At 40.8% G+C, this 24,640-nt stretch overlaps 1 protein-coding gene across 3 annotated transcripts in view; it reads left to right on the forward strand.

Moving 5' to 3' along the window:
• BRF1 (BRF1 general transcription factor IIIB subunit) overlaps nucleotides 1-24,640 on the forward strand; it is a 179,327-nt gene that overhangs the window by 146,530 nt on the left and 8,157 nt on the right. For all 3 annotated transcript variants that reach the window (XM_074820977.1, XM_074820979.1, XM_074820980.1), the window contains one exon: nucleotides 23,550-23,601. In XM_074820977.1, the coding sequence (XP_074677078.1) occupies nucleotides 23,550-23,601 (52 nt within the window). The remainder of the gene's footprint in view (nucleotides 1-23,549; nucleotides 23,602-24,640) is intronic.

A 24,640-nucleotide genomic window follows, 5' to 3' on the forward strand; every position in this document is an offset into this window, starting at 1 on the left:
CATATATACTCCAAAAGTCTAAGAGAGAAGCTTGCTGTAAAAGCTTCAGTCTCATCATGGGAAAAGTTCAGAGTACATATACCTTAAATTCCCTTAAAACCCTGTTGGTATAGAACTATTTTTTATCCGTGCATCCATATTTTCATTTTCCCTTGTTCCTTTTAACCAGCAAAGCGTTGAGGTAATGAAATAATTTGGTTTAACTGCATTACTTGCATCAATCTTGCATGGCTCAGATAGACTGTGTTATAGGTTTCGTGAAAATAAACCTAAATACTGATTCATCAACTCTAAAAGCATTAAATGACAATACTTAATTCTGTTCTATTAAAGAAAAAACCCCAAACAAACAGAGGAAGAGGAAGCCATGAAGGGAAGAAAAGACAAAGAAAGGGCTAATTAAGGATTTAAAGCCACTGTGGTTTGGGGGTTTTTTGCAATGAGTGAACGGAGTCGAATGTAAAGTGTGGTGTGCTTAAGCCATAAGAAATCATAAATTCTGTATCATGCAAAGTAACTTACTAGAAAGTGACTGACTAGCTGGAGAGGTCTTGTTTGGAAGGGAAAGGTTTCTGTAAAAATTAACTTCATCTTGCTGACCTTTGCTGACCCTGGCTGCCTCTCTCTTAATCTAACCTGAAGAGATTAGAAAAACCCTTAACATCAAAAGGAACTGTAGACACTATTGTCTCCCAGAGTCCCATTGTGTTTAGGAGTGATTTATCAGGAGGCAGCAGCCTGCTCCTGCTCCGGAGCCTTCACCCGCTGGCACCAACAATGCAGCCGTGGCTGTAGGTCACGCTGGCGATCTCCCACCCTGCCTTGGAAAAACAACACACAGCTCTCGGCGTGATGGATGGGAAACCTGACTCCGGGATTCACTTGCCCAAACTTGTTTGGAAGATTTGCTGGTTTTACTGAATCACATTTTTCAGGTGCTTCCTGTATTTTATCCAGGAGTGGATAAACAGCACTTATTTTGTTCAACTACAGAAAACACAAATCTAATTAAATCACATTGAAAGTTTGTCTTTCAGCACATGGGTATTCTTCAGTTTCTGATTTTTTTAATATATGTCTATTTTATATATGTGTGTGTGTGTATTTGTTTATATATATACATAAATGCAAGTTTTACAGAAAAAGTTCTTTAAATAGCTGTTGGAGGAAAATGCAGGTTTTATGCATTTATTTCTATCTCATCAGGAGAATTGACAGAGAACATTTCTAAGATCCGATGATTACTAGGCTGTACTTTTCTATTAGCTTTGGGCTGCAATTTAAAATTACTCCTTAAAACATACGGAGGTCTTAAATTATGAAGCAGTAGGAAATCCTGAGATCCAGGCATTGAGTGGGCTTGCAGTATAGTATATATTCATTATTTTGTTGCCTCTTAGGTAGCTCACAGGTATTAAGCACAGCGTTACATTAACTTTTTGGTGAAGACCAGACACTAGAAAACTCAAGTTTATGGTTCAGCATTTGTTGATAGGATTTGCAACTCAGGGAAGTCCAGATTTAAGATGGTTTTTGCAGAGTACTTGTGAGAGTCCAGCCGCAGTAATGGATGCATTTTTGTCTAAATTACTTTCCCTCTCTTTTCAATTTCAATATCTGCTGATTTCATTTTAAAACCCATTTTAAAGCAAATGAAATAGCTAAGACTTTTTCTAGCACAGTAATCAAGACCTTTAATACCCTATCTCTCTACAGACCAGTTTTAAGAGCTGATGTTTGTGGTGCTGTTGTCTGTGCTGGGCAGGGTGCTGGGCGTACACTGCAGGAGACGTAGTGAAGCTGAGAGTACCCGTATTAGGCTCTACTTTCAAGTAATTTTAAAGATTGATCAAGATTTTCAGGCTTTTATTGGAAGACTTATCTTTTACTAAAGCAGTCTCAACAGCGGAGCTCCTTTCACCTATGCACTGTGCTCCACATCACAGCTCCAGAGATATCTGGCCAGCTTCCACTTTAAATTCACTTAATAGGGTAAATCTGAAATGATTTAAACACTCTCAATTCACCACCATAACCAAAGGGTCAAAGCCAGGAGCTGTAGAAGCACTAATATTCAAGACAGTTTTTAAAAAGGAATTTAAACGTACCTGCTTTAAAAATGTCATTAAGATGAGATAGGGAATGCTTTAGGTAAGTGATTTCAATCACCCAAGTCTTCTAGTAATGGATCACCTTAAGATTTTCTGTACTGTAACATACATAGGGCTGGATTTTGTCCCACTGACCTTCGTGGACTTTGGTTCACACTGTCAAGTGGTGGAGCAATGTGTATTTTGGTATGTATACAGGCACCGCAAAGAATTGAGGCTTGGTCCCTAACGAGGCAGGCTGTTGATTGAATGGATGTTCTCAGGCTTTGTGCGTGCTTTTGGAAAGAAATGGTAAAACAGTCTACTTACGAACATCTGAATTTTTGCCAATTTGTGCTACAGCTTTCCCTGATAAGTTGCTAAACATGCTGTCTATTTGTATTGCTGCAAATATTTTCCTTTATGTGAGATGTTTTTAGGATGGGCATCACCCTTGTGTTTAATGATCTTGCTTTTCTTCAGCTCTTATCAGGTGTATGTCAGTGTTACTTATTGTCTTTCTCTCTAACTTAGGCTCTTAGGTACTGTTTTGACTGCAATCTTTTTCAAAATCTAGAAAAGGAACCTTTCATTTTGCATGAAAAGGAAAAAATAGCTGTGTTTTTCTTTGCCTTAGAACTTCAAAAGTACCAAAAAAGAGATTAAATAGGAAAATGGAGAAAAAAATCATTCAGGTGCTCACTGATTAAACTGTAGGGAACATTCACATATCTACCATTTGGTCTCCTGAAGATCAATACTATGAGACTAATCTATGATGCTGCAGCAGTCTATAATAACTCTAACGTATTATCTTTCAGAGTATTATTACTGGAATAAAAATTGCTGGTTTTAAATTTTGAAGATATCGGGATACTCATCCTGGCATTCATTATTTCATAAAATGGATCAACGGTGTTCTCTGTGTGCACACACAGTTCGATATTCTTTCAAAATGATATTGAAGGGTGATCATGCTGTTCCAGTGATCCTGTCCAGCACAGTTACACTTGGATGGATGCCAAAAAAAGCAAGCAAAAATCCAAGCAAAATGTGACTGCTTCATATCTGATGCTCAGCGTTACAAAGGTGTCATCTCTCTCAGTTGGGTGATGAAGGGAAGACAAAGGAGTGTCTGCGTCAGCATGATTTTGCTCAGTGAGAGTTGGAAAACCAGCTTGAAAGTTTTTTGCGTTGACTTGTGGTCTGTATAAGTTAGATACTGGGAGTTTGTAATTTGGTGAGGAGGGAGAAGCATCTTTAGTAATGTATTTATTGCTGTACTGATAGACAAATTATGAAGTTTGGGCTAATTACAATTTTCTGTGTCTTCTTAAGTGGATTCGAAATGGCTCATTTGCTCTTGTGCTGTAGTAACTTTTGTCATTTATTCTTTTTTCTTTCAAGTAACTGAATGCCATGTTGCCTCTAAATTGGGATAATATTAGATTTCCTTAGCCTAATCGTAGACTCTTGTTTTTGCAATTATGTTTCGAAACACTGATGGTCAATAGTCAGTGAAAGCAAAAAGACACAATTCTTACTGAGGCCAATTTTGGAAGCCTCTGTTAAAAATATGGTTCTAAAGCAACCTGTGCCATGAGCAGTGGAAGTAGCAAAGTTTAGTCTTCTACCAGTTGACATCTTTTTTTCCCCTGGTCATTTTCTCCCTTCCCCTGGAGCAAGAGCCCCAGCTCTCTGCTGTGACCCCTTCCTGCAAGTCGACATGGGTTTTCTGGTGTGAGGCTCATAGCTGTTGGCCAGCTGATACCTGCATGGAACGTGGTCAACTCTTTCCCCTTTGGGGGGGAAAATCTTTTGGGTCTCCTCTTCCTCCTTCTGATTGTGTAGGAACTTGATTATATTAGTAAGTTTTACCTCTGGATTTTGTGGTCCCCAGACATTTCAAAGGGTTGGAGTGAAGTGAAAGAGAGATGAAGGGACTGTCAGCATGTTGCATAGTTATCCTTTTATAATTGTCTTTTCCATACAGTGAAGAGTGCATCTTGTGTGTGTAGGCAGAATTGAAAACAAGGAATTAATTTCTACTACGTAGCAGATGATTTAATAGGACTTTTGGAACTTTTAGTGGTGGGGTTTTTGGGTTTGGGTTTTTTTTCCAAATGGAGCTACTATCTAAATACCTTCTAACATTTAGTAACTGTTGTTCTGTTGAGCAATTTTCAGGGTGAATCCAAAATCACAGCATTGCTAGGGAAAGAATAATCTTTAACCCTCAAAAATGCCTATGTTAAAGTTGCCCACTATCGGCAATGAATACGTAGGTGTGATGCGTTTTATCAACTTTGCTTGTAGAGAACCAAAGGGAGTTTGTCATAACACGAGTAGCTTATTGATGACACAGTTGTCTTTGATTGATTAGAAGTGGCAGATTTATTTCAGCTTCAACTCTTCCCATTAGCATTCCTATCGACCATCTGGCAGTGGAAAACCTCACTTGTGAGATATAGTGGGATCTTGTTAAAAAATTACAAGATTTCTTGGGGGCCTTTTTTTTGCCAGTGTCCCAATGAGCCAGAAAGTTGTCACTTTTAGTGACAGTTCTTGTTGCCTGAAAGGGTTAAAAATGATGCTGGTTCAGCCTGTGACTTGTTTTTGGTGGTTTTTTATTACTGCCTTGATCTCAGCAAACATTTAGTTATTGGTTATGCAAGTATCGTTTTGTGGGCTTTGTTGCTCTTTCATAGCATTCAGTTTTTGGTTAGAATGAGAAGGAACATGTTGCTCTTTAAGTGGGAGGAACAGAGCAAACAGCCTTTTTCAAAATGGTATCTACAGAAAACTAAAACTTTCCCTGAATTAGTTGATTATGAAAATGTAATATCATAATCAAAATCATTTGACTGTGCTTAAGATGCTGTAATCAAATCATCAAAGATCATGTACCAAGGAAGGATGCTTAAGGGGTAAAAATTGAATTCTAAGCGAATTGTGATGTTCCAAAATGTGGAGTTGCCTATATGTCCATTAAATTGTAGATATATTCATTGATATGAGAGAAATATGGAGCTGGTGTATAATGGGTGATGAAACCTCAGGTCATTTAGTGGAGTTCCTGCAACAGTACAATGAATTACATCACGATCTGAAATGCAGCAACTGCTCTGGCCCTACCATCCTCTGATGAGTAATAGTGTATCAGGGCTATCTTTGGTAAACAGCTTTATGGGGCTTTTCTGCTGCAGTGTTTGGCACATGGAATTGTAATGCTGTCTCTGGCTTCCCACCTGCAGCATCCCCTGCTTCCCTGAAATACAGTAATTCAAAATAAAGGCATGAAATCTTGTGGTTAGGACCCCTTATATCTAGATTTTATAGGGGACATTGTAAAGATTAATGTTATCTGTGTGTTGCAGAGAGGTGAGTTATGGACAGAGAAAACATATTCTACATGAGTTTCCCTGTATCTGCAGGGTTTGCTTAAAACAGTGCTTTTAAGTCTTTGTTAAACATAGTTTTTTGAGGGGGGGAAGATTTGAAAGAAATATTTCCATTTCTCAGAGTGTGATAGATTTCTGCCCAGGATCTCCAGGGCTTGACCTTGGTGGCCGTAAATATTTTAAACGGTTCCATGGATATTTCAAGCTTGTGGCTTGTTGAGACATAATGCACAGGGGACTTTTTCCTAAACGGGCTCCTCGTTGCACTTAGACTCACACAAACATTGCAGCAAGTGAAGGTGTTAAAAAAATATGCATGAAGGTCAAAGTGACAGGTCTTATTAGGAGATTACTGGCTGGCAATAGTTCTCTTGAAGAGTAATCTCCTAACAATTTATTCTCAATTTTGTGTTTGATTTTGGAAATTGTGTTGAGGCAGCATTAAGATGGTAGTTACTTCTGCAATATTTAGCAATAGAAGGGAGATTAATCCCTTCTGGTTTTATTTTGCATCATTAGTAATGTTTGTGCTGGGGGAGTATGCCATTTCTGAAAATGAAATGGTTTTGGACAGTTAGCAGGGATTATCTGAAACACATACATAGTGTATAGTGTAATTCGTTTGAAGATCTCCCATGTTATCCTTTTTTTTTTGGTCTGAAGTAAGATAACACTGGAGTAAAAATTGTGAGGAAATTTATTCAGCCACTTGAAGGCATTCTGTGGAGCATTAAGATTTGTTTTTAAGTGTTTCTCAAAAAGTGCTTCTCTTGTCCGCTATTTTAATTGTGCCATCACATCTGTGAAAGATGATTATCATATTCTTTTATACAGGCACGTGTCAAAGCGCTACTCACTTCCAACCATCCGTAGACTGTTTGATACAAATGCTTCAAAAATTGAGCTAATAGACAAGGCACCATCCTTGTATTAGAAAGTTTTAGATTTCCTCACCTGTAGGTTTATTTGCCCTACTTACTAAATTTTCTTTCAGAAGCAGTACCTTTTGGCAGCTCCTGTTATGTTCATACTGGTTTTTGGATAACTGGCCAGACTTAGGCACAACACCATCCCGGTGCACTCTTCTACATCCCTTGCCAGTTGTCTGCTTGAACACCATCTGTTCCTGGCAGGAGTTACCTTCAAATATCTAACAAAACAGGTCATGGGAAAAACCAAAATCTTCCAAGAGCTAATGGTGTTAACCTATCCTGCTTCTCTAACGCCATTAACATTTTCCTCGTAGTACTTCAGGAAACTTGGACTATTTAGGCAGATCCTCTTACCCCAGGATCTTTCCTTTTGAGGAGTACCATGTCTGCCCAAGCAAACAGTGAGCATGGTGCTAACTTGCAAGAAGATATTTTGTGGAAAGCTCAAGCAGTGTGTGAAATCCAGTCCTGCTTCATAATGAGATGGAGAACTGTGCTAATGAAATCTGCAGGAGACAATAAAGTGAGTCATACAGCAAAGACGACTGAAAACGGCCGTGCGAAGCAGTGCCACTAAGAAAAGAAATAAAACTGAGAGCAGGAAGGAAAAAAGAGCATCTTGGAAAAAATCCAGGCTAATGCATCCAAAGAAATATAATCTGAAATGCAGACATACATGGGAGCAGAAGCTGTAAAAGCCATAAGGCCAAAAGAGATAGAGAGATAGTGGACTGCAAATTAAATATGAGGCTCTACAAAAGGACCAATTTGGGCCATGCGTTGGAGAAGCAGCCCATGACAGATTAGGGAGGCATTAGGCCTGTCTTGGAGAACCGTTCGCTTCTGCAGATAAGAGAACTGGACTCATTAGGGTGATTCCAGCGAGAAACAAAATAGTGGTGATCCGGAGGAAACGCTGAGACGCTATCCATAGTGTGATGGTAGGAGCCTACGCATACGTGAGTGTGCAAGCATTTAGAGCGTAGATGGGGGAAACAGCAGCATATGGCATGGCAGAACTAGGCTGCAACTGAGGAAAAGGCTAATTTCAGTGGGACAGCAGAAGGAAAGTCTTGGTTGGCGGTAAGGTTGAGTGCCGTGTTTGAAGACAGCACAGTCAAAATAGAGATTGAGGGCCAAATACTGAAGTGACATAAGAAGATACTTGTCTCATTTTGGAGCTGTATCTGATTAGATTAAGTCTGAATTCGTTCCTTAAGGCACTCATAGACTTGAAGAGAGATAAATGGTGATGGTGAAGCATTTATTCACTCCTGTGGGTCCTCCGTAGCTGGAATTGAACTTAAACTACATCAAAGCAGAGGGTGCTGCATGTCCTGGTAACTAATGGGTGAGAGAGGAGGATGCCAGGCTGGCCTGGGAGTCAGCACCCTCAGACTTCTTTTTTTCCAGCTAATAACACAAGTAGAAGTGCAAAAGGGTTTGAAAACATCTTAAAAGAAATCACCAGAGCTGGCTTGTTTCTCCTACAGGAGTGTAGCTGTTGCAGGCTCCCTGAGGCGGGGGCCAGCTGAAAGCTCCTGCCTGTGATCCAGGGGAAATGCTGGTGCGAAGGGGAGTTTCCACTGTTGCTTCTCTTGACCCTTTTAAAGTGGGTTTAGTCATAAAAAAACAAATCTTCAACTAATTATTTCCCCACTCTGGTTGTGGTTCTCGTAGATATTTTACCATTTTAAGTAGAAACAGTTACTTTGTCCATTTTTGTTTAGTGCAGCAAGCAGAAGAGGAAACTAAAATCTGATTTACTGTGATCCTGGATGCAAGTCAGTTGTTCGTGTCAAAAAGGTTATATGAAAACAGGTTACTTGGTAATTTTGAGAGTGATCCAGCATGCTGCTTAGTAGAACTGCATTTTGGAGAGCCTGGTTATTCACACTCCTTTTTCTAATATCAGTATTAATTCCCTTCTAACAGTATTATAAAGTTGCTTATTTTTCAGTCTTTTTAAATGTGGGAGCCTGTCTGTAAGCAGAGCAGACAGCTTATCAGCTCAGCAGCCGCTGCTGCTTGCCAGTATCATGTTTGGTAAATGCTTGCAGTCAACCTTGAGAGTTTACGGACATTGGCTTGCATTTCTTTCTCTCTGTATTTCACTGCACTATTTAAACCAGGAGTATTAAAAACCCTGCTAAATTTAGAGAGAAGAGGGAATCTGCGAATACACCAGCCCTGCCTCCTCCCACAAAAAATGCAGCTCCTGGCCAATGATAGCTGGAGCCAGCAGAGGTGCGAGGGGGCTCGGGATTTGGGGGGCTCTGCAGATATACCCCTCACAGCGGTTCTGTGGGTGCAAAGTGAGCCCAAGGGTAATTGATGACTTTGTCAGAGAAACGGAGAGGGAGTAAAAGAGCCTCCAAAACAACACTTTTAATAGCTCAGGGTGGGGTTTTTTTCTCCTTTCAAATGTTTATGTTTTATTATATCTGACACCAGTCAAGGAGAGAGGAAGCTCTTTAACCTTAATGCAAATAAAACAGTAGTGCTTTAGAAGGAAAACCTGTTCACTTTATACCTCTAGATTGATGATTCTGACAGACCAGAGGATTTTAAAATAAAATCAGTCATTAGTTGGGTTTTTTTCTTAATCTGTTTGGCTGTATCAATCCATTTGAAGCCTGATTTTTGCTTAAGAGGAGTAACCTATAGCAATAAATCCATCTGTCTGTCATACTGTTTATCTATCTGTCTATCCCCTAAAGACTTTAAAATGTTGTTTTTTATTTCTATACCATTACTGAAAATCAATTGTGACATTTTCTGTTTAGGCTGCTAAAGGTTTTGGCAGATAGAACATGGATTTTGTCTTTTGATGGTGAATTCAATTCAGCATTTATTGCAAAGTCCTCAAGTGTTTAAACGTATGGTGATAGACAACTAAAACTCCCGCTGTGCTAAACTCCACCAGGTCTCTTCAGTAGTTCCGTTATTCAAAAAGAATTGGGACTCGTTTCATCTGTTTTTAATAAATGTGAGGCTTGCATGCTATTTATGTCAGAACTAAAGCCAACTTTGTGTTGCAGTTTGACATGTAGAGTTTTACTTTTTAGCTCTTGCTCCTGAAGACACCTACTCAACCTATGATGTTGTTATCCTTTAAAAAAGGTGAAGAGCTTGTGCATCATCTTACCTGAACTGTGATGTTGAAATGTATGCATGAAAGAAAAGCAAAAGCCGGTCTGCAAAAATGCTGGTCATGCAAGAGAGTCCACACCTGGACTTGCTTACTGGCCAAGGTGGATACCAGCGTTTGGGAGCAGTCAGCTTTGGTTTGGTCTGTCATGCTGTTGCTAAAGCTGGGGAGAGTCCACGGAGTCCTCTTTTGAATATTGGAAAATGAGAGGAGGACGGAGCCAGGTGCTGTGGGTCAGGTGTCAGCATCAGCCTGGCATCTCCTGCATCATCTTGGTGGTATTTTTGAGGTGATGTCTATAGCAAGTGGTTTGGTGATCCTGAGCTCCTGAGACTGTGCCCTGAGCTTCCTGGGAGCTGTAACACCCTGTAGGCATAATTTTGTGTCTGAGCCAATGTGCATTAAATACTGTCAGCTGTTAACGGGGGCCGTGGAGGTATCGCAGGGTTCGGTGTATGGCAGATGAGGGAGGACTGTTCCAACGTGGTTTTGCCAAACACGCTTGTTGTGCCGCCGGGAGGACCCAGGGTGCAACGGCTGGGACAGCACTCGCTCAATGACTTCCACGTATTTCTTTTGTCAAGAGATGAGAGAAATCTGCTCCAAGGCTCTCTGCGTGGTGCTGCCATTTGGTAAAAGTACCACATCACTCGTATGCCGTTTCTGAAGTGTATTTTTTCATTTTTGTCCTGCGAGATGGATGGGGAATTTGAATGTTTGGACTGCTTGCACGGACATCATAATTCAGTGGGAAGATGTGGAGGCAATACATAAGTTGAGTATTGGATGGATCAACTTTTGCCATTGTTGGCAATTGTTTTTAGCACCTTTGTGTAAAGTGGGTTCATGGTAGAAGCATGTATTTTGTTTATGAGGTATAGGCTGCTTCCTTGTTCATCTTTTAAGATTTTCAAATAAGGTATTAATACTCAGAAGCCTAGAGGTAACAAGAACCTTAGAGGAGCTTCAGCTGTAATTTCCCCATTGAGGCCAGGCAAAACATAACACTTCCGAACTAATAATACATTCTTGCTCTAAGAAGACTGTGAAAGTTCACGTCAAAGGGTCATAAATTGCTAACAAATTTCTAGATGTCAGTCTATTGTGCATGTGTTTAAATTTGATTCAGTTCCTTTAAAACAGTTTACTTTGAAAAGCTTTTTCCATAAAAATATGCACAGTGAAAAGTGTTTATGTTACAATATGGCACTTACATCGAATTTTAAAAAAAATAACTTTATGCATCTGTTTACTTACTGTAACATTTTACTAACCAACAGAGCAAAGTAACATGGAGATCTGTGGTGTCATGCTACAAAACCAAGTGTTAGGTTGCCAAGTATTGATGTTCCCACGATACTTTTTAGACACAAAAAAACTAAGGCAAACTGGAATGGTTCTGTAGTGCTGATAAAGGAAATGCAGTGTATAGAGATTAAACAGCTGAAAGGCAGACACGTATTACAAGTGAGTCTGTGCAGGCTGTTGTCTCACTGGGGCCAAGCACTTCTTAGGCATTTACTGCATATTTTGACCAAGTACAGAATGTAGGAAATCTAAACTTAATGCGTTCAAGACTAATGTTTCTTAAAAAAAAAAGGGGGAGAGTGTCATTTTTAAAAAAAAAATCAGAGGGTTTTTTCTTAACTGATGCTTCAGAAATGCCTTTAAAAGAGAGCAGAATGAGTGTGGTGATGAAAAAGAACATAAGCAGACTTGCTCGTTAGACTTAGTTAAAGCTAAGTTGATCATCGATATAAATTTGCATTATTTTCCCAGCATGGCCATTTGGTAACAACTTTCCTCGGTATGCTTTTGTTTCAGTTGACATTTGCTTGAATGGCCAAGCGAGTTGGCAAATTTTGTGCTACTGGTCTTTGAAGTTGTGACTTCAGCCCAAACAGCCTTCCCTTTGTGTACAGCGGGGAGCCCCTTCCCTTTGGAGAGGGATGCGTGCGGCACAAAGCCTCGAAAGGGTCCGTACATACCAAGTCTCACAATACTTCCTAGCATTTAACTTTAAGCAGCTCAGGTCTTGTAGGAATGTTGGTTTATTTTCTGTGAATTTTTAATGCAAGGAGTTAAAGTTCAAAATGATAAAAAAAAAGCAGATTAACCTGAAAGTACGTTTTTTATTGATCTTCAAACATAAGTTAGTATTTAGAAGGATTTAAACTACTAAATTTACTGACTTCTCTGTTCAATACAATTGTTATTTCATGACAGGGTTTGAGTGCAAGCTTTCCTAGGTACAAAGAAAGTAGTAGGGATTTACTTGAGATGGGTAGTGTTTGTTTCATGTTTTACTAGTTCTCACTAGAGTTGTACTAAAATCTGTTGTGTGTCCAAAATTGCCTGAAAGACTTGATGGAATACAGTGACAAAATATGAATGATAGGAGGGGAAGGAGGAATTTTATATAAATAAGTGTATAAGTATCTATTTTTTGTAGTATTTGCACATTGCATGGTCAGTTGAATTCCTTTTACTGTCCACAGTCGATATCTTAATAATTGTGATAGGGATATAGCTTGCACAGCACGTATGTGACTTCTTCTCAGATGGCTTGATTACATCCGTGGCTGTGAATGTCCAAGGGAGCAGCACAGTGCTGAAAGGCAACTGCAAATGTTACAGCTTTTCAGTATTTCCGTGTACACAAAGTTGAGGATGTGCATGAGCAATTTTTGGATGGAGCCTTATAGCTGCAGTAATTTTCTTTTTAATGCATCTTCCGTAGCCACTGTGAAGTGGAGGAAAAGACATTGTTCAGCAGTAGGAATCGCTTGCCTTGCTTTTACACTGACCTTTCTCAGAAGCTGGATTTTTGATGGCTGAAGACTAAGCACCAGGGGCCACAATTTCTTGGAAGGGATGGGTAAAAAAATGAGGTGGAGTAAGGATTTTTAAACAGATCTTGTCGTGTGGGTTTTGCTGCGTTTTGCTTTAACGAGGAGTGAGTAATTCCCAGTTGGAGAGGTTTTGGCCATCTGAATGTTTAAGATTGGGGTCAACGTTCAACCCGTCCAGGTGAGGGCTTGGTGAAGAGGAGGCGTTGGGAGCCATCTGGACAGGCTGTAAGCCAAGGTCAGGGAAGCGTCTTCCCGGCTGAACTCAGCCGCATGTTGCCATCCCTCAGATCTGCCGGCTGACCTGCTTTTGCAAGTGCCCTTTAACCGATTTTGAAAACTCCAGCAATTTCAAAGGGTAATAGTTAGCAAAGGTCTGTTTAGGCTGACCTGTCTTGTTTTGACTGAGCCAGATAGGGACTGGTGGCCCAAGCTGAGCTGCCCCATTCACTGGCCCCTTGCAGCCAACTGTGGGCCACACGAGCTTCACCTGGAGAGGTTTTCTAATTGATCCAGTTAAACCAATGCGAGAGGCTGCGAGAGGCACCTCCCCTGCAGTTTGAGTGAGGTTTCTATTGGTTAATTTGTATCTGTTAACACTAGTATTAAGCTGTATTAAAGGAAACCATTACTAAATAAATCTGCTTTACATGTAGGATCCCCTGCAGTAGCTAACCTACTTTAATTACAGATGTACAACGTGGAGCTTACACAAAACATTGGAGAAGGTGGTGCTGTCTGCTCCCCACATCAGAAGTAGTGTCCTCCTTTCTTGAAAGGAGTTGCACATACTGTACACAGATTTTAAAACAGCAATTAATTTTCACACTCCTCTATTTATCTGTACCAAATGCATGGTGGAGGTGATAGGCTTTCTATAACATGAAGGGCTTCTGCGACCCAGTTCAGTGATTCATTGGTACATAACAGTATGTGTGAGCAAGCGCCCATAGTGTGAAACAATGCATCGTTTAAACTTGTGTCCTATCCGATGGTAAATAGCCATTTTCCCAGTGATTTATACTGGTTTTGCACTTTATTATCCATGCATACTTATACCCAAGTAGAGATTGCCATGCAAGCAGCTTCCAAGGTTGTAATAAAAGGGTACAGTTTAGTTTCTGGGCCTTTCTTATGTCAGTAGAGGTAGGATCCAAAGTTGTGAGAGAACTGTATGAACTTGCAGTTTTAGAGGAACTTTGACTTGGGAGGGGTGTTCTTCCAGTAGAGCATCCTGTTGGGTTTTTGGGATGGGATATGGGACCAACTTCGTCTGTACTTTGAAAAAGGCTGTACAGGTGAATGTATGCATGTTCACAGTGTGTGCTGACGTCTGACTGATTCATGCACTGGAGGCAGTCTGACCTTGCCTGTTGCTGAAATGGTGCAGTTTCGGCTCTCTCTCAGGTTCCCTGGTCCCTTTGGTACAGCATCTCCTGGTGAGGTGAGAACAGGTACCCCGCACCACTTGTAAGGAGCAGGGAAGCTAGATTCAGGCACACAGGGCATCACAGCATTGGTGGCAGCAAAGCCTGGCTTACCCTGTATGATGGAGCTGGGAGGAAGGCCTGACAGACCGGTCCTACAGGCTCCTTTAGGAAGCCTAGTTTACACAAGACAGAAAGTACTCAGATGGTTACAGGGCAATCACATGCCAGCCCGACTTCAGCCATCAACAGAGCATTACTATGGTTATTAGCTAAGTATTTCTATAATGTGTGTCTCTACAAGTTATAATTAGAGCCAAGCCTACCCCTAGCTAATTACAAGCTTGCTTAGAAGTATAGTTTATATAAAGCTTTTAAAACTTTATATGGGGAAGATACACATCCACAGGCATAATAAGAATGACGCTGTATTTTCAAAATTAAATTTATAGGCTTTGGTGTCTGTTTCTCCCTCCCTTTACAGTTTTGTACAGGCCTTTTTGTTGCATCCCTATCCAAAGTTTTTGCCAGAAATATTGCCCAAGTTTCACCAACATCAAGCCAGTAATTTTTGAGTTTTCTTTTGAGTGTTTTGTTCTCACTGCTGAGAGAGTAAACCAGATGTTAAGATGTCTTCGAGCTTTGTGTTTTGAGAAGACTAATAAATAATACTTAGATCTCTCATGAAAAGAAGATAAGGAGTCTTGAAAGTGGTGAGACTTTTTGTTGAACGCATCACTACAAGGTCTACATAAATAATGATCCATCTATGGAGACTTGCTGTGTGTTTGCTTAGGTGGTGCTGCACCTGCACATCTTCAGCTCGGTCTCTTAGGAATAAAGTGATGCTGGCAGCAAGACCCCCTTAGACTCTGAAGCAGCAATACAGGCAAGCCTTGGCGATGAGACAGGTTGTGAATATGACACATAGTTGTAGGGTGGGCTGGTGTGGTTGTGGGTCTAACGCGGCATTACCTGCACCCGGGTGGTTGTTCCAGCAACACGCACCAAGCACCGTGCTGGCCAAGGACGCTCACTGGGATGACTCTGGGTAACTGTATGGCAAAGGCAAGGCCAGATGGCACAGACATGGTCACCGCTGCCCTTCCAAGGTGTTCTCTTTGGGTTTTCTTATTTACTTGCTATCTTCTGTTACGCGCTTCCAAGCGCTGCTCTCTCAGGAATGAGTGGTATCTGAAAAGGAAAGGGAACACAGTGGAGCCTGCAGCACTCATGCACTTGGCTTTTGATACCTTTGGTACAAGGGGATGCTCATGTTGTCTCCATCACCACCACTCTTTGGGAAGAAAAAAGTGGGGTGCTTCACCCTCTTGTATGGCTGAGGAAAGGAAACTCATGAGATAACTCCTGCGGCTGATGAATTCCCTCTCCTTGCTTCTGTCTAGCCATTTTTGAATTTGGTATTTAATTTGATTATTCAGGTCAGATCAGATTTAGGTCAGTTGTGATGGATTTTTTCCAAATCCAGTTCCCTTGATTCCTACTGTAAACGCTTACCAGATGACATGATGTGAAGCTGGAACAGACTTGAGCTGTGTGATGACCGAATAAAATCTCAGTGGGAACCACTTCCACGTTCCTGAGATCAGTTTCTCATGTAATAAATTCTGTATCCAAAATTGTATCAAATACTTTTCTGACAAGAGAGGTTTTTTTTCTAACGGACAAATCCCAGCAGAACTATTTATAAGAAGCCTCTCTCTTGTGTTTGCACTCACATGCCTGTTACTCAGACCTACACTGAAGAATAAATAGAAGTACAAACTTCTCTGTGTCCCTGCCAGTGGTTTTGGACCCACCCTGTTTGGTCTCATCTGTCATCCTCCACTACGTTTCTTTGATATTTTTCTGTTGGTAAGAAACCAACATTCCAACGTAGGAAACCACCATTAAAGACTTCTCCCCGAAGGAATAATCTGGTATTTGGTGACACCTTTTCTTTGCAGACGATTTAACTGCTTTGTTCTGCCTGATCCTCTCCTGGCCGTGAGGGATGGGGAGTGATTCGAGTGAGTGCCATGCTCATGCCAAGCACCATGCTATATGCTAACACCAGCAAAACCTTGTGCGACAGAGGGTAGCTGAGACGGCGAGTGCCTGGGCGGTGCGTGGTGGTGTCCTTCAGCTTGGGAGGAGGAGGCCAGTCCATTTCTTGAATGCAAATCCAGGCACAGGAAAAGTTGCTTGAGTTGTTTTTTTAAATATTAAATTTAGAGCTGCGTTTTCTCACCACCAGTTCCTGAAATGAAATCAGAAAATGTCCAGAACTTCTTACTAGACCAGCCTACAGCTGCTTCTTCTGTTACAGCCTCTTTATTCATTTTGCGATACGGTAAAGAGAAGCCTTGACACCAGTTGTCAAGGACACCTGAGTTGTGTCCTGGCTACATGTCAATCTCTTCTGCATTAAATCAGACAGACCTGCACTTTCAGTTTTGAAAAGTCCTGGTGTCCATGGGGCACAGGGGAGAGTGGGTTCTTCCACACGTGTCTCCTCGGTGGCTGCAAAAGCCACGTTAAATCATCATTCTACCATTCGGCTGCTTGATTAGATGTTCTGTGCATACCTCAAAATATGTGATGTTTTAAAGCTAGATTTGCTATTTAAATAAGAGGTTTGCCTTAATTGGGTGTTATAAATTACAAGCAAGAAGGAATGATTTATTGCTTATAATTAGAAATGAGTTACGAAGGGGAATGTTGGTAATCATAAAATAAAGCTTGGAATACATTGATTTCCAGATGGCTGGCAGTGAAATTGCTCTTTAATGTATAATAGACCAGACACAAGGAAAAAAAAAAAAATCTGTCATCCATCTTTATTCCTTGATGGATTACTTGTATGAATCTATAGTTACCTGAATTTTGAAATATTAGTTTTGGCTGCATAATCGGGTGAGAGAAACTTAATTTGCACGGTGGCGTATGCTATCGGAGGTGATGGAAGAAGTGAGTTAGTACTTTGCCTAGCATGATTTTTGTCCTTATAATGTCAGCAGGGAAGATCTAACGATAAATTTGGCATCACCTTTGGGTATAACAACCTCAGTGGATTGTTCTCAGAGACTGCAGGTTACTAAGATGTTTTTCTTTTCATCTTTTGCCTCATTAGCTGTTTTTATGAGGTTGAGATTGATCAAAACACCTGTCCAAAACCAAATATCTGTAATCCTCCTTGTTTGAATCTCGAAAAATATATCTGCACCAGAAACAGAAGGCAGTGCTACTGCTGAGAACTTTTCAATAACGTAATCCTTCTGTTGAGATGATAATGTGTTCATTTAGCTTTTTAAATTTCATTTCTGTTACTATAGTTCCAAACACGATTTAAGAATTATTTCTATTTGCATTATCTGCTAATAATGGTGCTTTCTGTCATAACATGCATTCTGCACTGTCACCGTTTGAAAGACCACACTACAAGATAGTTAGACGTATTTGGATTGTCACCGCATGAGTTCTTACGCCCATGTTTTAAAAGTGACACTGCCATTAGACTTGCTTAACTGAGACCATCATGATTACTCATTTACCTTCATTAAAATGCTTCATAGCTTCCTTATTTTAAGTAGCTTTTCCCAGCAAGGTGCAGATTTGCCTTGCTGACATCATTTCATCTGGAAAAATTTCCATGGTGAAAGAAATAGCATATTTTCAATGAATATTCTCCTGACCTGTGGAGAGATGAGCTCATCAGTATCTTTACTGACAAACCCAGGAAGAAGGTGTGTTGACCAGAAATATTAGATCAGTCAGCCTTTCTTGTCCTGGAGCAATTGTAATTTCCCATGCTCTGCAGCAATTTCCTTTAGAAGCAGATATGTGCAGAGATTGTTTTGGATCTGCTGCAGTAGCATAATTTCATTTGGTCCCAATAAGGTGGCCTTAGATTTCATTCTTTTCATTTTTGCTGTTGAAAATCTTTTGGTTTAGTCAGTGGAAAGAACAGCAAGTTGCTGTTTTACAGCATCTAATGGAGGAATGAGTGCTGCAGCTATGCAGGAAAATATTCCCCACTCTGAGTTGGGTTATTGAAGACAGATATCATGGCCTCTGTGCCTCTCTGCAACAGGTGTTTAGTTCACAATACATTAGCAAAGGTCCTGCTTTTCAAAAGTGTATTGGTGACTGATGTAGGAGCTTAGTTCCTTGCTGATAAATATATCCTTTAGTGAATGATAGAGATTCTTATTTTTTGCCAGTTTGCTCCTGTGAGTTTTGGTCCCTAGATACTTAAGCCTGTGCATTTGCTAGAAAAGGCCAATCTCATTAGTGCTGAAGATGTTCTCAGCACTGCGTCGTCTGATGCTGTGCTGATGAAATCTCCTCTGATCCAGCATGAAAAATGACTGAGTGGGAATCAGAAGTGGGAACAATTTCTCATTTCACTCAAGTTTTTGTTGTCATTTCAGCTTTGCTTTTTTTTCTGCTTGAAATGGCTATTTCTGTAGCATGGCTTGCCTGGAAACAGAGGAAAAGGTTGGCTGTGTTGTTGTGGTTGGTGCAGTTCACGTAGATGTATTGGAGCAGAGCTAGAAGTAGCTGGCTCAGGCACTGCTCAGCACATCCTAGTCCTGCTGCCCAGGTGTCTGATAATATCTAGGAGGGTTCAGACCCAGCCTACTGCTCCATCAGTCACATTTGTACAGCTGGCAGTACTGGGGGTTAGCCAGCTCCAAGGGACCTTACTATGCATGAGCTGAGCTCATTGCAGTGTGGACGTGCTGTTCAGGTGGTGTCTTTTGGTCCCTGATTGGGGTCTCTGCAGCCCTATCACTAAGAGGAGTGATTCAGGGAATCTCCCTGGGGCTTTCACACTGATGGTGAGCTGGGCTGGGAGAATGACTGGTCAGCCTGGCCTTCAGAAAGCCAAAAATACCTTCCTGCCTCACATTCATGGTGGTTCAAGGTATGAGCATCAGAGATCTTTATTTTTCTGCAGAGCATGATGTTGTGGTTATATCTGAACTTCTAGTGTGCCACAACGCACCCTTACACCCCAGCTCATCCTCAAGGCATCGTGCAGCTGTTCATTGGTGTCACAACCAGCCATGGCCCTGGCCATGCACCTCGGTTCCCTTTCTAGGGGAGGGAATGGCTCTTGTGAGCACCCAGCTCTCAGCCAGAAGCGGCTGTAAACGATGGTGGGATCTGCAGCTGGATGTGGAAACCGTGAAGTGCTCTGGGTTCTTTATTGTAATCTCTGTTTCGCCCTGTGGAAAAGAGCAGTGGTCTGAGTCCGGGAGGGTCACCCCTTTGTCCTGACCTAATGGCAGAACGGTGGGTCTGTATCTCCTGATGCTGTTGTGTTTCCAACAAGAGTATTAAATCCTTGCAGAGAGGTAATTCCCAGCTTTCCGGTAAGGATAACATTGATGGTACCTAATTAAAGGGTGCTCTTAGGTGGGGTAAACATTTATATTAATTTTGTTCTTACGCAGATGTCTGGTAAACTGACCTCCCGAGGCAAAACCATCTGGCCTCAGGTGGGAGGAGAATCTCAGCCAGTATGGAGAACCTGACCGATCTCTTGCCAAATCGTTTCTCAGTAGCTTTTTCTGTCACTAAAGTGGCATATGTATGAAAAGCATGTGGTATGGATATACAGGTTTTATGGGCATTTGTCTTAGATGACCTGCATAATTACACTGCAGGCTTGTGGCTGTGGGCTCTGTTGTATCTCTGGTTTCCATCGGGTATTCTGGGATCATCAGTGTATAAAATTAGTATGGGCGGTAAGCAGCAATAAGATGTTCCCTACTTGGATGGATTAAATTAAAATTCAGTTAGAAACACAGCTTTGGTTGAGTTTCCAAATTGCTTGCAGGATTGCACTGAGGAGATTGTTATGGTATCGTAAACCTTTTTGGTGGGCAAACAGCCTGATGCAAGTGAGGTGCTTTTATTACCTCGCAGTGCTCTTTCCATTTTATGTACTGTGCTGTGTAATCTTTTGTTATTAAATAATAAGCAAAATAAAAACAGTTGTTTGTCACAGCCAGCTTGTTTTTCAGAGAATTTGCTCACTTTGAAAGTTCAGTCTGTGTGATCTCCAGCACTGTCAGAAGCTATTATATTGAATCTTCTTTTAAATTGTTAAGCTGGAGGACAAACCTAGATGTTAACGTGCACATCTCAACAGCGAGCAGAGCAGATTCGGCAGGGAGCAGCCTCTGATGCCATGTACTATGCCATTAGTTTTTGTTGCGAACATGTCAAGATTATCTGCTTCCAGTGTTATATGTGTTGGCTGACATGAGCATTTGTAGATCTGCATAATCTTTGAAGTAGTTTGAAATGTGGATATAACACTTGGGGCTATATGAAATCTTTTCTTCCCGTTTTACGGATCACATTGCTGCTCAGAAAGTTGCTTGTTTTGTTACTGCCTCCCACGAGGTACTGTATTAATTTGCAAAGTTCATAATGAAAGTGCCCCAAACTAGAAATCATCATAAACAGTGAACAACTACTGAAGACCAGACATTACATTTGCAATAGAGACTGTTGGTGCTTTAGTACATATGGGGTCATATTTTGAGGCAGGTTATTAATGTTATTTATGGAACTTGGCAACCCTGACTTCAGACTGAGCTGTGATGGACAGGATTTTTCATGTATAGTGTGTATGTGTGTGTACCTTGGTAGCCTTTTACAGATGAGGTTGAGTCCTGCACATTAAAAGTTGGAGAAGATACTTCAGTTACTTGTTTTTTCAAGGTGCTTTTTTGATCATTAATACTCAAACCTATCCCAGCCTCAAAAGTAGTCATGCTTTTCCATGAAGACACTTTTTTCTGCCCTCTGTGGTGCAGCCAGACAGCAGAAGGAGCCCATCTCCGTAGCCATGGCAGCCAGTAATTTATTGCTCCATATGGCTGGTGTGGCAGCAGCTGCTCTGGTTTAAGGAGGTCAGGGCATCGGGGCATTTAAGAAACAAAACAAAACCCCACTATAAAACCTTATAAACTGTTTTGTACAGTAATAGTAGAGTTCTCCATAGGCATAAGGAGAGCCAAGGGAAAGAAATCACTTCTCTTTTTATGTATTTATAACTTTTATATAATTTTAATCAAAGACATTATTTCAGGGAGGGGAATAAGTTTTTGTTTCTTTTTGTGACGGTTTTACCTTTTTTTTCTGGTTTCATCGCTCGTGTTTGTAGGTAGCACATAGTACCGAGGCGCAGTGAGCTGGGCTGTCCAGCCCCCATGGCGAGTGACCCCTCCAGGTCTGCGCTGCAGCAGGAGTGGAACAGCCAGAGCAGGAGCAGAATCTGACCTGCTGGTTTTGGATGCATTAGATATTATGCTGAGAGAGAAGCTGTATTGCCCAAATCAAATGGTAGCCCTGTATTTCTAGTAACGAAGTGAAGATGTATACTTTGTGAGCAATAATCATGGAACAGAAATACAGCTTTAATTTCAGCTTGGGTGTGAGAAACACTTGCTGCTGAAAAATGGTATAGAAGGGCTCTTGGATTTAGCACTAAAGTTTGCAAATAAGCTTTTTATAATCATGAATCTTTTTATTTTCATTAGGGGATCATTTTAATTAAAATGAAACTGGAATGTTTACTCTTTGCTTCCTATAGCTGTGATTGTTTTCTTCACTGTGTGAGCACATGTATAATTTGCTCTAAAAGAAATGTCAGCAGTTTCTGATTACCTTGTGAGTCTTACTCAACAGCTTGATTTTAATTGGGGGGAGGAAAGATTTCAGGGTGATACAGGGAGGTCTGATGTCTTTTGGAAGCAGGAGGAAATAGGTGCTATCTTTGGTACAACGTTAATTGCAATAATCACTACTACTGGTTTAAAATAAAAGTCCTTCATTTCTTACCCCTGTAGGTTTTTTTTCAGTCACGTCAATGAAATACAACCTGTTTGGTAATTAGCATCCTTCAGCTACATAACCTTTTGACATTGCTGCATCCATATGTTTGTAAACATCTAAACAGGGTGACTTTTGGAAAACAGTGATTGACAGTAGGTAGGTCATCTCAAATTTTAGGAAATAAGAAAGACATTTTTTACGATAAGGGTGGTGAAACACTGGCAGAGGTTGCCCAGAGAGGTGGTAGATGCCCCATCTGTGGAAACATTCAAGGTCAGGTTGGACGGGACTCTGAGCAGCCTGATCCAGTTGAAGATGTCCCTGCTCACTGCAGGGGGGTTGGACTGGATGACCCTTAAAAGTCCTTTCCAACCCAAACCATTCTATGATTCTGTGAAAACTCTACAATTCAGGTTAGATAAAGGAAAGAGGAGGTCAGGAACATAGGGAGGAGTGTGTCCATGCCTTCAAATACATTCTCTCTAAGCCCAGAAGTCTACCAGGATTTGTAAGTAATAGATAGTTTATGTGGGTCAAAATGTGACAAGAAGTATCTGTAGCAGAATAGTGTGATCTGGATCCTTCAGTAGTACAGCTCCTGAAGCATTCCTGTGGCTTCTTTTTATTTAGATCTACTGTAAGGAGGCACCTTGGACTACACTGGTTGCTGAAATGCCTTTCGAATCTTGTAAAGCATTTCAGAGATGGCCAGTTTCTGAACTTTTTTGGATCTTAGCCAATATCTTGTATTTTAATATTGTCTTCTCCATCAGAGATAATGATCTGAGTCTCCCCTGCTTGTTGTCAGGGGCTTTGTTTTCTCCTGCTGATTATTTGAAATAAATAAATAAGTAGGAAAACAACCAATATCTGTGTGTTAACAGGGAGGAATGACTAATAGAAAAATGAGAAGAAAGATACTGCTTATCATAAAACACTATACCTCTGGAGACATAAATTGGCATTCATTAAGTTGTTTGCCTAGACTTAGTTAAAAGGCGTACTTGAGGAGCTGTCTGAGCAGTGTTTCAGTAGAAAGCAACTCATCCTCTTTGTGGCTAGATACATCTAGATGAGGAGGAGAGACCAGAAAGCAACACTAAATGATGGATTGAGAACAGTCTTCGTGGCAATAAGGAGACAACAGGCTATGAAATGTTTTTCAGAAAGAACAATATTTAACACTTAGCTGTAAAGTAATATTGATCCATCTTTTCTCCCCAAATATGCAGGTCTTTCGTATCTGATGCAGAATTTTTTAAAATGTTTATGTTCAATTTCTGTCATTTCTCATTCAGGGGTCCCCTTGTTTTTGTTGATGATTTCTATAGCTGGAAGTTAGAATTTCACCTGTGATGATTATGATATCCTGTGTGCACAGTCTTACTGGTATCCTGTATATAGCATCAAATACAGGGAAGCAGTTGCAGAGCGGTGCTGGGTAATTCAGAGTGTGGCTTGGTTTTGCCATGTCTGCATTCTTCCAAAAAATCAGTTGTCTTTTGACTTTTGTAATATGTGACAAAACTATCTATTTCAAAGACCTTTGGCACAGACTGGGGCTGCAGTTTGAGATGAGATTTTGCTACTGTGCTCGTCGACTGGCATCTTTTCTTATTATCCTGAAGTGGGGCAGACGCTTACAAAGGAATGTGTGTATTAATTATTGTGGAGTCTGTGGCTCTCCACTCTTTACTTTAAAAAATTACTTTAAAAAAATAATTGCACAGCATAACACTAGGAGAATGATTTCACTGTTTGGAGAGTGAATACTCTGTGTCAAACCTTTGTGTGTCAAGTAACTTTTCTGATGTTCGCCATTTCTTCTTTCCTTCTTTGCAGATTAAGACCCTTGATTTCAACACAGCTTGCTAAAAAGGCCGCCACTGAAGAGGTATGTAAAGTCCAGCACTTCTCCTAGTGCAACAGTTTGAGCTTGGAAATCCCCACAGGCCTTTCTCAGCCCAGCTCTGGTTATGTGGTAGATATGGACAAAAGAAACGAGAGTCTTGTTTCTCTGATCAGACCAGGAGCTGGTTACAGCAAACACTGCAAAGCTGAGGCTGCCTGTTTTCTGACCAAGATTTGCCCTTACTTACAACCATCAGTAACATTAGCACAGCCTCATAATGCCTGGTTAGACAGCAGAAAAGAGAAGACTCCCTGCAAGCATCTAAAAACGTATATATCAGACAAGTGGGTAGGAGGAATAGGAGAGGGCAGAGCTTGTGCTGACTTCTCAGCACTTGGACCATCCCTGTGGAGAAAGGGGATGTTGCAAAACGCTGCTTCTGTGCAGCCAAGGGAAGGGCTGGGCTTCTGCAGGAGACAGTGAGGAGACACACAGTGACAGCTTACCCTATAGCATGGCTTACTCTTTGGTTGGTTGGTTTGTTTAGTTTGAAAATATAATAGTGCCATAGAAAAGTTACTGCTGGTACTGGCCACCATCAGAAACCCTCCTTGGGGTGGTTTTGTGCACCTGCATTTTCTGCTGAAGGGATCATGATTATTATCAGTGTCACAGCGAAAGCTGCTTTCTTTCACTATTATTTTCACACTGTACAGAGTAGACATATGCATTTTGTGTATGATAAAATAACTGTATCTACAAATTCTGTTTCTAATATACCAAAAGTATTTGTCCTTCTTTTTCCCATGAACATGTAACACACACCCTTTTGAAAGTGAACCAGTTACCTCCAGTAGTTTAACATGCTTTGACAATGGCCCATCCATACATAAAGATAATTGCCAAACTCCAAGATGTCTGGAAGTGAATTCAGGAAGTTCTATTTAAAGGTGTTGTTTGACTGCCTTATTTTTAAAATGACTAAAACCCATGGATTTTCAGAAACAGTTTGATATCCTGCCTGGGGAAATACATTTTCACTTCTTATGCTGTGCTCATTAGAAAACTCTGCACATTTTTA

Source organism: Strix aluco, chromosome 4 (genome assembly GCF_031877795.1).
Source record: "Strix aluco isolate bStrAlu1 chromosome 4, bStrAlu1.hap1, whole genome shotgun sequence".
NCBI classification, from domain to species: Eukaryota; Metazoa; Chordata; class Aves; order Strigiformes; family Strigidae; genus Strix; species Strix aluco.